A 15638-nucleotide genomic window follows, 5' to 3' on the forward strand; every position below is an offset into this window, starting at 1 on the left:
GCTCGGCAACCACCTCAGCCAGCTCCTTCAGGACCCTGGGATGCACGCCATCCGGCCCCATAGACTTGTATTCATTCAGTCTAAGGAGGCACTCTCGGACTTGCTCTGCCCTTACAGTGGGGAGGGATTTACCTCCTTGGTCCCCACATAGAGGTTTGGTGATACAGGGTTCAGGGACATGAAAAAGACTAGAATCCTGGCCACCAGTGAAGACCAAGGTGAAGAACTCATTCAGCACCTCAGCTTTCTCTTCATCTGTTGAAGCCAGTTCTCCTTTTAAATTTACCAAAGTAGGTACGCCCGTTTTGGCCTGTCTCTTCTGGGCAATGTACCTGTAGAAGGTTTTCTTATTGTTTTTCACGTCCCTTGCCAAGTTCAGTTCTGCCTGCGCCTTGGCTTCCCTGATCCCACGTCTGCAAGTCCGGACGGCATACAAAGCTCGCTACATACATACAGCACTGTGCTACAATTTGTGCTATCCTTCATTACATCATCTGGCATACGGGCCTATATATTTCAAAACTCTGAGAGGTTTGCTAAAGAGAAAATCTGAAGCAATCGAACCCTTGTTTGTTTTCAGAAAAAAAAAAATATTACAGCAAATCATGATGTGCTGCAGGCTATGGATCACCAGAAATGCATGTCTCACATAGCCGTTCAGGCAGATGGAATTATTAAAAAGCAAATCTCCTTTCTATTGTTGTTTCCTTGTCTGAAGGGAGAAAACAAACTGACTGCAGTTGGCAAAATAAGCAATTACTCAAGCAATACAAAACCTTTTTTGAGATTCTGAAACATTTCACCAGATACTCAAGTTTAGAGGTTCACAGGACTAGCAAAGGCAGAAATAACACATTCATCAGATGTACCCGTAACTTCAGGTAATCTTTGACTGTTTAAAGGGACAATCTATGAAGACAGACTTTTTGGGGAAAAATGGGGCACTTCAACTCATAACAACATTTATTCCACTAGTTTCTCATAAGCATTTATAACCATGCTCGTGCAAAAATATAGGTTGGCACCTAAATAAAATAAAGGGAAGGCAGCCCAGTTCCCTGTGACGGTCCAAATCAGGCAGGTATGAAGTTATAGGGGCTAAATTCTTACCGGTCCATACTGGTTCATGTCCTTATTCTGTGTTTCCTGAAGGGCTGCTACAGTGGCTGTTGCCGTAGCTGTTGCTGTAGCAGCTGCAGCTGCAACTGCAGCAGCGGCAGCAGCAGCTGCTGGCTGGGTGAAATCAGCTGGTGGCCTGGTGTGAGGCGGGATGCCCATCCCTGCGGGAGTATTGGGGCCTCCAGGGTAACTGACCAGGAAAAAAAGATAGAAAGAAACAATTGAGACGTGTCTGGTTTTGTTCTGAACTTCTGTGTTCCACATCCAGAAGAACTGTTTCAAAATTATGTTACCAATTCCCAGTGAGAGTCAGCAGGAGGAGGAATTCAGTGCGTAAGTGAGATACAAGAGCTGCTCACGTGCCACTAGGACTGCAAGGCATCTCCCCTGGTTGTTTGCTGGAGGGCACTAAACTGCTTTGCAGCAGCTCTGCAGCTTACTAAGAAATTGAGCTGAAATCCAAAAAGTTAATGCGTGCTCCATTTTGCAATAATTTAGGGGCAGATTGCACAGCAGCATGAACAGACAGCTGCCTCCGCAGAAGCACATTCACCCGCCTTGGTGGCAAACTACGCCAAGTGCAAAAGAACTCCTCCCTCAACCTGAGCAGAACAGCCAGGAGAGACCCACTGCAATCAGCTCCTTCCAGATCTTGCACAATTACTTTTGCAGTTCCTAGCCAGGTCTTCTACTGGTCATAATATAAATGAAACAAAATCCTGTCTTTTCAACTCCAAGACTTCAAGTATCTTTATAAATATGGGTCAGTACTACTGTGTCCATTTTAGAGATGTTAACATAGAGGTACAGAAACTTCATGGTTTGTTCAAGGTCACTCAGTTGATCAGTGGCAGAGGTGAGAGATCAAGACATACAAGTCCTAAGCTTATATTCTTTACACTAGACTGATTATGTTAACAACCTTTCCAGCAGTTTTTGCTGAGAGGCCATAAATAGTGGTTTCTGTTACGTGGACTTACTACTCTTCTTTACAAAGGACAGACACAGAACATCAAAATTTAACAAAGCCCGGGCTATTACTTTAGACCTATCTTGCAAATGCATTATTTACTTCTCCAAAACAAAACAAATACACAATAAGATCACATCTCTTAACAAAATCTACGCCGCCTCCATTTTTATAATTCTTTTTTTTCCAAAATGCCTGCTGTGTTGCAAGCCTTTGGGCAGAAATACTCCATCCATAAGAATCTACTGTTGCCTAACGCTCAAGTTTATTTCTCCATACAAGCCATAAATTATGTCATCAATATCTTTCACAACCTGGCCTTATTAAATGTTAATCATTCCTAAGCCTGTGGTCTATTTAACAATCTCTCTTAATTAGAACTTTATTTGGGGGGTTTATTAGAACTAATTGATTGACCTAAGCCGTTTCCATTTACTGCGATGAATTCTGTTGTAGTTTGGGTAGCTGATTTCTGAAGCTATAAGAGCAGTATGCATTTTAGTTAACCAGCATAAAATAGCTACTGAGACTTAACACATCAAAATGAGTGTGTGACACTTTGATCACATCACTAAAACAAGCTTCATCAACTATTTACATTCCTTTTCCACCTCACACAGGTAAATCTTACCTCCCACCAAAGCCTCCACTTCCAGGGTAGTTGGGTCGCCCATACATGCCCTGCTGTATATACGGCTGAGTGGAGCCTGCCTTGGCTGAAAACTGTTGCTGCTGTCCAGCAAACTGAGGGGAGTTGATTCCCGGGTTGCTGGTAGTCATCCCAGAAGCCATGGGATTTCCTCCTGGGTTCATAGGGTTGTTAGCATTTGCCATTGGATTTCCCAGCACCTGTGAGTAAGAAACATGAGAGTAAGGGGATGTACTTTGAACTACATCAAGCAAATTGTGTTGATTTGATGGAATCAATAAATTACGATATAACCATCTTGTACTCTGAACTCTAAGCATGTGTCTTGCAGAAGCCTAGATGCACTGGCTTCTGACGATCTCTCCTTTACCCATTTTCAAACTATCAAGAGTCTCTGATATCTAATTCTCCTTCACAGAGGGCAGTTTAAATTCCACTTAGTTAACGAGAGCACTTACTAAAAAGTTTCAATAAAGACCTGCTAGATCCATATTCTTCAGGTGACACGGATTCAATTAAGAGAAAGCACATTCTATATTTTCAGTTTGTTTTGTTTATATAGGACTTCAAAATGACTTACAAGTATCCAGCCCCACAGACATACTGTAAAGAATGTTACAGATGCAAAAACTATTAGGAGTATGTATTTCCATGGCTTAGACTGTTTTGTACAATTTGGTTTGCTAATTTTTTTTTTTTTTTCCAATTGAACCAAAGATGATATGACTTTCTTTGAGATGTAAGCATGACGGTACAGGGATTATCTGCATGGAAATCTGCCTGCTGTTTAGGAAGAAATTTAGAAGTTACAATTTTTGCAAAAGACCAAACCACAAGGTGGTGTTGAGTTTATCCAGTTTTGAGATTTGTGATACCAAATCTGTGAGTCCAGCTCATCCCCTTGGGGAGCACGAAGACTTATGGGAAACCTTGCCATTTGCCTCAATCTGCTCTGAACAGCTACAGCCAACCCTCACGTTTCAGAGTTTCACCCTTTCCACGCAGTAATTCTGAAGAAGCATTTTCTTCCTTTTACCAAAGCACTTGTTTTCTTTTACTGCACATTCCTCTGTAGCATCATGAAGAGCTTAAATAATATAACACTGTTCTTAAGATAGAACAAAACACTGAATCATTTTTTCTTTTTCCATCTTAAGTGTGAAACATTTCTGCAACGGACTATCTTTCCATTTTCTGGCCAGTGCTATTATGGACCTATATGTTTATATTTACTAAACTGTTCCTCTCCCAGATGGGAGACCTTGTTTTTAAAAAGAAATCAACAGTAATAAATGAGGTCTGGTAAGTGTTACCTATCTGTATTTTTTGAAGGAAGACTGTGCCACAATGTTCACATAACTGCCACGTGACTATCTATATGACTTTGCTCCTGAATGATTACTTTTTAAAATGACTCAATTTACAACATTTTTGTTTTTATTTTTCTAACCAAACTTTTAAAACAAACAAACAGAAAAATTTGGTAAGGGATCTAATAACGTTTGATTTGAGAAACATGGAAAAACCAGGTTGGATTTACACATCACTTGTGTCCACAAAACATGGCAATGTGTTTAAGGCACTTCATCCATGGTGTAAAAAGGGGCAATGTTGTCTGAGAGTATGACTTGTGTCAAAACCCTCGGAGAGCACACTATCAGAGATAACCAGTATCCTTTTCATTAAAGCTGCTTCCTTCATACAGCATAATTTTGCACAGCATTATCTTTGGAGAAGAGAAAGAGAAGTAAAGATGGAGAGAATGGAATGAAAATCACATAAATATGTCTCTTGCCTGGAAGCCAGATCTTGCTTTTACTCCAAGGCATACTGAAATACATTAGCGAAGTTAGGCAGCATCAACAGTGAGGTTGAAGAGAGTTCAACCTACATTTGGTAGTTAGTACCTCAGCATGGAGGTAGAGTTTGCAAACAGATCTCAGAAGCCCACAGTACGCAACAACAGACCCAGGTAAAACCAACAGAAGTTGCCATTTTGAGAATCTAGACAGAAACACTCTTTTTAATAAAAAAAACTCAAACTAGAATTCCTAAGAGGTTTACAAAGAGGTGACAAAGTCATGCTTGTAGTACTTAAATATGCGCTATACCCTATCCCTACATATGCATGCAGCTAAGAGGATTGCTGATTGAAGCTCTCAGTCACCTCCTTTCTGATGCTTCCAAAAAGAACAAAACTGGAGGAAAAAAAAAAAAAAAAAAAGAAAAAAAGAAAAAAAAAGCAATGAAGCAGTAAGCACAACAAAGAGAATGCAGACATGTTAATGACTGTAAGAGAATTTTCCCAAAAGCTTTCCATTTTGCAAGCATTAATCAAAACACAAATCTAGCAGGGAGGCAACATAAAAGAGAAGCTTACCTGGCTTTGAGAGGTATTAGTCACACCCCATACCGTGGTGACCACTGATAAGGAACCTGGAGGCTGGTTGGTATTTTGCTGCCAGGGAACAGAGTCGTAAGGGAAAGACCCATCACTGTGAAAACAAACGTTTAGGAGAATGAGATTCTGAAAGGTTAAATGGTGGCAAATTGCTGGTGGGAACACAGGATTAACACCTCACATTACCTTAACTCCCCACTCCTTTTTCCATTCTTAGCTTAGCACTCCCAGAGGCATAAAGTTTCTTCTTTAATAGCAATGTGATCTCACCAAAACCACACGGAACTAATGAATTCCTTGATTATATCAAAATACAGGCCTTTTACCATAAAGGTCTGATACCAGTGAAAGTAAAAATAAACTCAAGGGCAGATTTTCAAACGGGGACACTAAGCCAGTTGCTCAGAAGCACTTATTTTTTTGCAATCCATCTCAAGCTCTTCAACAATCACTTCTTCAGCTGCCTCATAACAATTCAATTAGATTTTGAGACTAGACTGCAGCTCCACTGTCTGCACTGGGTCCTCAAATGGCCAGAAGAGTCTTTAAAGGAATAGCAGTTCAACATCATTTTGAAAAGTAAATTGAAATTCAGATAGTGTTCTCCTACACAACGGATAAGCTGCATGCCAAAAACAGTATTAGCTAATCAGCATGCTAGAAAATCAACTGCAGATATACACCACATCTTTCAGATAAATATGTGGATGAGAAGACTGGGTTTTTCCATTAGCTTTGTCCACAGATACAAGTAAGCATTTCTTACAGTTCTTTTCATAAAAAAACTTCAATGGCTGCAAAATAAACACAGCATATGTACACACCATGTAATTAATGACATACGCTAAATTCTGTGAAAGTAACCATTGATCCATCACCATAAAACACATCCCGATTTGAAATTTACTTGTTCTCATACCATTAACTTGTAAATTAGACTTCCATTTGCATATATGTACATATATACACATGATCTTTCCTCACCTAGATATAAAACCATTTAATAAGCATACAAATTGCTTTCATCACCAAAAGATCCTTACCTGTATTTTTTTATCAAGGAAAGCATTTTTGCTTGGATAACCAGTTATCACTAGAATTCTTGGTGGTGCTACCATACCCAAAGAACCTATGCAGGTTCTCCTAGAAATGTATAGGAATGCATCAAAGCCTAAGCTACAGGGACCTCAGAAGTAATTCAAGCAACACCTGGTAAGGCAACAAAGCTGCCTATGCCCCAGTGAGGGCTCTGGGGCAGACTAGAGAGGTGACACTCCTGTATTATCAGAACAGCATTCAGGCTTGGGCCACTTCTCCCTTTTCTGCCATGAGCCACAATCAAGGACTATATCTGTGTTTGCTCTTCATGTAGCTCATAAAGTCTAGTGTAAATCATTCAATAATAGGAAATACATTGCCCAAAAAAGTGTGCACACATGTGATAAAAACTGCCCTTGTCCAAAGTGCCAATAATCCTAGTAATACCAATAGCAGCAAGCTGAAATGAAATAGTGAGTACATTTTATAAGCAACTACTAAGTTTCAAACAAATTCCATATACCTGCGTCAGCACAGCAGCACTGTGTTAGAACATAATGATGAATTTAAACTGACCTGTTTGTTTCAAAATATCCAAATTGAATTAAGTAATAATAGAAAAAGAAAAGAATTTAATTAGGGAAAAAATAATTTCCCCTAACAAATAATTAGAGAAAATTAATGGAAAACATTAATTCTATATGAAATGCTTGACTGGTAATGTTTATCTTGACAGCATGCATATAAAATGATGTGTGAATAAGGGCATATTTAATGCCTTGCAATCAGCGAGTCCTCTTAGCCCATTTTTCTTTAAAATATTTTCTCTTACAAGGTTAAAAATCTTCCTAGTCTCCCTCAAAGTCTCAGACAGTTATTTTGGTGACTAATATTTGCAAGTGACGCAATGTTTCAGTGAGTCCCCTCGGTCAACATGGAGATGAATGATGACTAACTCACAGTGTGTGACTACTACAAAGCTCTCCTCTTTTTTCCTGCTCTGAATGATGCCTCCTACTTTATTTCCTCCTCTGATGGTTTTTGATGATGTCTGCCCTGCGATCTTTCCATATATTTATGGCACGCATGGACACTTGTATACTTCAATGACTACAAAGATCCTGCTATGACATAAGCACTTACAGGACTCGCTGCAGCCATTTCTGGATACTCACGAATGATGTGCGGCCAACGGGTAACAAAACCCGAGGGACAAAGAAAATATTTTGTAAGTGCAGGAGTAAAGACAATGTAAGAAGGCTAATGACAGACAGGGATCAAACCAGAGTCACTGAAGGCTCCTCTAATTCAAATAAGCAGTGTGGCTGATACACATGCTCATGCTTTGAGCTAGTGATGCCATAGCTTATGATAAGAAGTTGCACCCATATCTTCATTTTCTTTGCCTCCAAAGTATGTTTCTCCTATTCTCCTTTACAGTACGCAGAAAAGAATTCATCTATTATTAATCCAACTGTAGAATCAGAACATTTGTTAGGCAAAGGTTGAGCTAGATTCTTGCAGATTATGCAATCATTTCATCTAATTATAAAGAAGAGTAAATCACTCAATTTTTACCACATTATGGTACAGTGTCATTTCGAGAAGCCATATTGTTGACATATGATGAAAGCTGCTGGCATAGGAAACTCAGCATGACACATGAAAGCCAGAATAAAAGGCCATACATAGATTTGTTGAGAAACATTCACTGCACACATTGAACCACATGACTCCTACGTTGTCCAACACAGAACTTAGTTCAGAAATTACGGCAACTCTGAAACAGTGGCAGGTACTGCTTCACAGAACAGCAACCTGTACACCTAATGTGCACTTACTGAGCTAGATGTCACTTTGCACAAGTTTTCCTTTGGCTACTGCAGTGAGGAATATTTGGCATTCTCCCAGTTTGTACCCCATGACACAATACTCCAGCTATCACCCCCTACACACACGTTTGAGTCCAACCTTGCTACACTGGACATGACACTCAACGCACCTCTGCTGTGTGAATGTCTCTCTGGCTTTAAGCAGTGAGACATGCTGAAATACACAGCATTTAGCTTCAGGATAACTTGCCCTTCTATTTCTCCACTCCTTTAACTTGCATTTCTGTCCTTAGACAACCCAAAGGAATACTCCCACCATCATAGGCAAATCCATATAAGTATTATACTGACACATGACCAATTCAATTGTCATTTGCAAAAGAGCAGTCACTTCTGCTGTTAATATACAAGGCTGCATATTTCTGACATCCCTTTCTTGAGGCTTGAAAATGGCAGCCTGTAGGCAAAGAAGCTTCAAAGTCTCCAGGCCAAATGAAGTGCTGCCTGCAATGTTATTCCTGTTGAACAATATGAGGGTAATTAAGTCTCAGTACATCCTGGAGGGCAGTGAGTCAGTTTGGGCTCAGCTGGAGTCCACTAAAAGAGTATGGACTAAATTTATAACAGTGTTAATGAATCTCTGCATGCTACTGGTCAGCATGAAAGGCCAAACAGCAGAGGAAGCCATAGAGCAAAGAGAAGGAAACACTTCTTCAATGATGATGTAGTGAAGCTGTGACCAAGCTGTAAGTAGGAAAGATTTTTTAGCTACTGGCAAATCTACTGAAGCCACTGGTAATGCAGCACAAATACCAGAGAGGCACACCGGCACATCTCTTAATTCCCAGTGCTAGAAAAACAGAACCAATCAGATGGCAAACCTCTTCAGAATAGTTACAAACTTACATCACACACAGATCGTCAGCTAGTTCTAATAAAAATAGCTTAAGACAAAGTGGGCTCCGTATAGTAAGTAAAAGCTAGGGAATTAGTGTGGCTCTCATGTGATTTGTGGCATTATTTGGAAATGCTGCACTTAAAATATGTTTACATAACTAAAACTACAATTGTTATTAAAGCAATTGTATATGTATCAGATACTCTGTTTACATATCTTCATTGATTGAGGAAAGCGAGATTCAGGCTGTTTAGTGAAGTACACATCCCAAGGGAATTGGTACTTTACATACTGTGGAGGAGTAGCATCTTCCTGGTGATTTGCCACACACCTCTTGTTGGGAAGACCAGGTGTGTCTAAACCACTACACTTCTAAATCACTCCCTGTTTTAAACACAGAAAAATCCATCAACTACTGAAGAAAAGCACCACATATTGGCTTTCTCAAAAAAACCTTTTCCCTCCAAGCACTGACATCAGTTTTCACAGAACTGGGCTTCCAGCAACTACTCTTTGCTCCTTACCCTCAAGCCAACTGTGCAGTTTTGCAGCAATCTGTAATACTTCCGAAGCTCAGTCACTCCACTAGGCTGGTGGCTGACACACACACAGGCCACACAGTGCTTTAAATCTACAAAATCTATCACAACTCCTTCAACTGACATCAACAAGAGCAGGTGATTACCCACACAACGTTGACCACCATTTCTCATTTCTTATGCAACCCAAGCACACGAAGAGAGGAGTGCGCACCTGGCAACACAGACTGAAATTCTGGAGATCTAATCTCTACAGTTACATAGCCAAAAGCCAAGTTATATAGCACATAGCCAAAAGCAGAGCAATCCAAGCTCACAGCAGCTGTAGGAACCCCTGGTAGGTGGCAGCTCTCCCTGCCTGTGCCTCTGCCCCAGCAGAGTGTGTGTGCAGGGTGGGAGCACCCTGAGGCTGTATTCTTGGCTGGAGCCTCTAGGTGACACCACTTTAATACAAACTAACACAACGATTTCCAAACAAGACTCCAGACTCCTTTCTGTCTCTCTTCTCCACCCTAAAATCCCATTCATCTGCAGTGAGAAAAAAAGGACAAATCCCACAGTCAGAACAGGAGACAAAGCCCTTCACAACTCTAGTATTCATACACGTATTCCCTATCCCATGCTTTCTCACAAGGTATGCAGCTTTACTTGCTCTCATTCAGGTTTAGGTTTTGCTGCACTTGGGTTTCTCAAATGAACAGCGCTTGCATAGCTTTAATTATCAATATGGATTCAATTAGCAATCCTTCTTGATTAGGAATTCCACCACAGACCTATTCTAAGCATACTCTATAAGAGAAAGACTATTTTGCATGGTGCAGCACAAACACTGAACACACCACAAAGGTGGTTTGAATTTGAACCTGAACAGGCATGACTCTGACTGCATTTCTACCACTTTCTTATCAGTATAAACAAAACCCAATGATGTCTTTAAAAATAAAATCACAAGAACACTATTAGCAGTTTCCTGCAGCACCAGAACGCTCCAAAGGAAAGGCTTCAGCTGATTTCAGTAAGCTAGCAAGCCCTAACAACCCATTCAGAAGTAACAGGTAGAGTGGAAATTTTTATTTCTGTTATTTCTGGCCAAGCTTCCACTTAATCTGTGGCTGTGACTTCTATGAAGAAAAGACACCTGAAAACTGAATTTTGTTTCTCCTTACTGGCAATCAGAAACATTCTGCATTTGTTTTGTTTCTGAGAACCCTCACATTTAGAAGGAAACAACTGACTTCTCATTTTCATTGTTTGTTTGTTTGTTTTTTGAAGGGGAACAAAACAAATGCCTCACCAACTTAGACATACGCACTGTCTTTACATGGCTAACGCATCTGGCTGAAATATTTCCCCTGAAAATCTCAAAGCTCTCTGACATCAGAATACTTTATTTTTAGGTCAGTTTGTAGGTAGTAGAAAGCATAATTATTAACAATTTTATTACAAAAAAAAATTAAACAAGGTATTACTTGACTTTCTGCGCTGTGTTTTACGCACGCTGGAGGAACCATTCTACACAACTCATTCATAGGGAAGAAGAGGCAGAGCAAGCAGACACCAGCATAGAAAGAATGCAAAGATGACCTAAGTCAGCAAGGAAACACGAAGACTTACTGTAAAGGCAACAAAGAGTGCGAACATTCTTTCAGCACAAAGCAAACTATAAGCCAATGCTGTGTATAGGTGCCCTAAGGTACTTACATGAAAGACAAAGGAAATAAGAGAATCATATAACAAGCATGAATGCCAGCAGTGGCTTTGGATGGCTGCAGAAATTTACTTTCCAGTGATGACAGTTATGGGTTGCATGCCTTCCTCAAATACTTCTCTGTACTTAATAGTATTACTTGAAGAAGTCTGCAGCATAAATTAAGGCTCCGTTGTATAATTCACTCAACAAATGCCCGTTGACAGAGCCCATACAAATCAGTAGGTGCAACTATGTAACATGAATATGAAAAGAGCCATTTTGGAACCTTCTGCAAAATTCTATCTCCCTCTCTACCTCTTAAAGGTGTGACTCCGAGCATTGAGGTCTTCTGGAAAAACATCCAACTCCCCACATTATCCCTACAAAACTTCTCAAGTCCATTGCTTCTAAACAGATGAAAACATTTCACAGCCCTGTGCAAAGCTCCTGGCTCCAAAAGCACTCAACAGCCATCTCTGGAGTTAACTCAAGCGTTGTCTCAGTACTGGACATTGTCTGTACTGAGCTATAAGCAATGTGAACTGAAGAGAAAGACTGAAAGCGATTGGAGGTCACATCATTCACTGTAAAACAAAGGGCAACTGCTTTCCAGTGAGCTGCTTGAAAAAAACAGAAAGGTCCTGACCCAAAGCTCGGTGGGCAGGCAAAGGTGAGGCAGTCGGTAGGTGAAAGCAGAGAGCAAGTTGTCAGCCTGGAGGCTCACAGCACCTGCAGCTGGGTATCTGCCGCTGCCCTGCTAGATACCAGCACCCCTCACAGGAGCCATTCATGCAGCCATCCATACAGCCACGGCGCTTTGCAGGTGATGGAAAGCACCTTTGGAAATGGAAAGCCTTCAAGTTTTACTTTATAAGCCCGCGAGGCCGGCGGGGCCTGCAGGACCGGATGCTGCCTGCCCGTCCCACTGGCTGCAGGGGGCCACACGCCTGCCCAACACTGCAGGCAGCCACGTGCTCACCAAGAGCTGGCGCGTCCAAACCCAGCCCTGGAATCAGAAAATACATCGGGCCAACGACGAGATTAACCCGGGTGTTTCTGGACCTGCGAGCACCCGCCCCCCTTCACAAACAGCCCTGCCACGTTCCTGCCCTCTCCAGTGTCCCTGTACACGCGTGTGGGCGCGCTCCGAGGCATGGGTCACACCGCTCAGCACTCAGCATGGATCACACGGTGCAGGTAGGCGATAGAAACGCTCCGCAACACCCTCAGCTTCGGAGCCGTGGGGGCTGTCACCGCCCGGCAGCGCGAGACCATGGCATCTTTCTGCTCAAAAGCAGGCTGCAGCATCGCCCCGGCTCCATGTTGCACAGCAGCCCATGCACCGCGCTACTACCGCCCGGATCCCGCTTACACCGTCCGCCGGCAACAGCCCTACACTTAACACGCCACCTGTTACCTTCCCGAAACGCTGAAATTATCTTACGATCATTTTCAGCGCGGCAAACGAGGTTTAACCTTTATTGCACTTGGGGGCACAGCCCCGCTCGGCCCGTGCCCGACCTACGCACGTGTGCCGGAACGCGCCCCGAGCGCTGCCCGCAGCACCCTGCTCAGCGCAGCGCCTGGCCTCCCGCTCCCGCTGCTCCCCTACAACAAAAACACACCCACCCAGCGGGCTACCGTTGCCCGTTGCCGTGGTAATCCGAATGCCTGGGTACTCGCTGATTATCGGCGAACGAGACTCACATTGTTCACACCGCAGCGCGTCCGCTACGTTAATGTGAGATAATGGCAGCCAGAAGACTCCTTTTGTTCCCGGCTTTGCTGTTTATTCATAGTGCCTGGAGGTCAGCGACTGCTACAACAACCGGGGAAGGAACCGCCGAACGCGTGAGCGGATTCCACTTCTGCTTTTGCCCGAGAGGGGACCGCGAGCAGCCCTGCGCCGGAGCGGGGCAGCGGGAGCTGCGGTCTGACTCACGCAGGTGTAGCGGGCGGCAAGGAGGGAGATGTGATGGACTTGCACTTCCGAGATTTTAGATGAAGCTGATTTACGCTCGCAGGGAACAGGAAAAAGCCGCTTTCTGCAGAGGCGGGGGGGCAGCAGAGCCCCGCCACAACTTACAGGAGGCAGCCAGGCTGCCTGCGGGAGCCGGGGCCGCGGCGCCGGGGGGGTGGCCAGGCAGCGCGGCGGGGCCGGGAGCGAAGCGGGCAGGGGCGGGAGGCTGAGCGCCCTGGGGCCACGCGGCGGCTCCGGTAGCGGGGCTGGGCACGGCGAGGGGAGGGAGGGGGGGGGGATGCGGGGGGCACGGAAAGGGCCGGGCGGGGAGGTGTCAGGAGGCGGCTCCGGTAATTCGCCCGTCAAAGTTGTCTGGGAATGCCGCGGCTGCCACAATGACACCGGCGAACGGACTATCGCATCTCCCTGCTGAGGTAAGTGGTAAAGGAGAGGATAAGCAGATGGTGGTACCTTCCCCGCCTTCTGAGCTCGGGGAGATGCATCGATGCGCGATCCCCTAGCTGAGGTCCTATTCCTCGTTCTTACAACAGCTTTCTCATTTGGAGAAACGACCGATTTCTATTAAAGGCATCGTCGGTATCTAATTAATTCCACGGGTTCGCCTGCACAGGTTGTCGGTGCTCTGTTTCAATGAGAGGTCTTTGTTATCGCTATGTAAAATCCGGCAGCGATTTCGGCAGGAATTTCTAAGCCACCCTGTTCTAGGAAAGCCGTTAGCTCTCCCTCACGCAATTAGTAGAGACTGCTTCCTTTTCTTTCTTTGCGATACTACGGAGACTTAAGAACCCAAGTGTACAGGAGCAGTAGGAATAAACAAAATACATTAATATATCGATAATTCACTCCTTTTGTAATGCATCTACGGAGAAATCCTGGGGAGGGTCCCATTCTCAACTATCAGAATGAATAACAGGCACATGTAATGAAAAAGCATCAAGAAAAACATCGAGTATAGACAAAACACACGTGTTCGTGCTGCCAAATTATCCCCCCATAAAACATGGAGGTAAAAAAGAAGCCGTATTTGACATCACTTATGGCAGGAACATATTTCTCCCGACCCGAGGCTGCATGCAGGGCGCAGGCTGCTCTGACGGTCACAGGCACTCCTCCTTCAGTTACAAGACTCCCCATGTGTTGTATCAAAGAGCTAGGCAAAGTACAGCTTTCAGTGTCACCTCACGGTTATCATGCTGGCAGTCAAAATTGGTAAAAACTAAGGATGTTGCCACTGCTGAAGGATTTGTAACTCCAGTGCCATCACAAAAGAGTTGGTTTTGCGGAGAACAACTGACAGAGGGAACCTTCCCCTCCACACAGGGAGAGCAGAATCACCCAGGCACAGCACAAACCATCTGCTGCTGCAGGCAGCCCTCTTGCAACGAGCAGGAGACAGCTACACTTCTCACCGAACAGTAAATTGCAATCAAGGAGACACTTTTAGGAACTGTTCACTCTGCTCCAAACACCAGGACTTCAGCTGTCTTTTCAAAGGTAGAGCTATATTTTAAAAACTACTGAAGGCAGAGCAAAACCTGGGAAGGTCAGGTTTTGCCTCAGTCAGCAGATTATACCTTACATTGTGCTTGCCTCGTCTTTATGAGGGATTTAAAAAATATCAGCTGACACTTATTAAAAAAAACCACCAAAAACGCAAAATAAACCCCAAACTTTTTACCTAGTATACCGAGAGCTTAGATGAAAAAATGTAAAGAGTACACTTACATGTACATACCAATGTACCAAAATGGTTGTAGCTGTATTGCCATGCATTATCCTTATAGCAATAGCACGTACTTTGGCAACCTAGTAAATACAGATGCCCCACACAGTGCTGTACACACAATAAGAAATTATCCTCGCCCTCTACTTTTTACCAAACATGTGAAAAACGTGCACTGGAGGAGTATTTAAGCTGCCCATTACTGTTTTCAGAGCTCTTGCCCACCCATCTCTCCTTTTACCACAACGACTGACCTCAAAATTAGCTCACCTAAAATGAAATGCAGATTTTTCATGTGAAAATATTGGAGGCTTAATTATTAACAGCTCATAGTTACACACTTTCAATTTTCAATTAGAGATCACTAATAATTTGCTTTTAGCTCCAATACTCTTTCAAGGTTTTACTCTAGTTTCTTCCCATAATAGGAACATACTAAATTTAATGTTAGTGATCTCAGGGGACAAGGTGGGCAAACAGTCTTGGGACAGTATTTTCAAGCAATTACAGTCTTCTTTTTACAATACTCAGAGCATCAGGATCCTTACTTAACACTGTTTTCAACATTTTTTTTTTCTTTAAGTAATGCCACATCTGCAGAAACATTTTTGGATTCTGATTTTTTCCCCTCATATTCTCCTGATGCTGGATTTTGTCATATCTTGACCTAGAGGACTAAAGAAAGAGAGCATTCTTCCAGGATTGGGAGATACAGAGTTTGTTTAACAGAGTATGTTGTCTTACATCACCATCTGTTCAGTCCCTAATTACATTTATTTCATAATTAAAAAAAAAAAG

The 15638-nt window shown here is 43.0% G+C and overlaps 1 protein-coding gene across 5 annotated transcripts in view; it reads right to left on the reverse strand.

The window, feature by feature from the left end:
• ZMIZ1 (zinc finger MIZ-type containing 1) overlaps positions 1 to 15638 on the reverse strand; it is a 322545-nt gene that overhangs the window by 29975 nt on the left and 276932 nt on the right. For all 5 annotated transcript variants that reach the window (XM_042862784.1, XM_042862787.1, XM_042862785.1 and 2 more), the window contains 3 exons: positions 5119 to 5233; positions 2721 to 2938; positions 1111 to 1309 (listed from right to left, as the gene is read on the reverse strand). In XM_042862784.1, the coding sequence (XP_042718718.1) occupies positions 1111 to 1309; positions 2721 to 2938; positions 5119 to 5233 (532 nt within the window). The remainder of the gene's footprint in view (positions 1 to 1110; positions 1310 to 2720; positions 2939 to 5118; positions 5234 to 15638) is intronic.

Source organism: Lagopus leucura, unplaced genomic scaffold (genome assembly GCF_019238085.1).
Source record: "Lagopus leucura isolate 7727_CA_CO unplaced genomic scaffold, USGS_WTPT01 Super-Scaffold_739, whole genome shotgun sequence".
NCBI classification, from domain to species: Eukaryota; Metazoa; Chordata; class Aves; order Galliformes; family Phasianidae; genus Lagopus; species Lagopus leucura.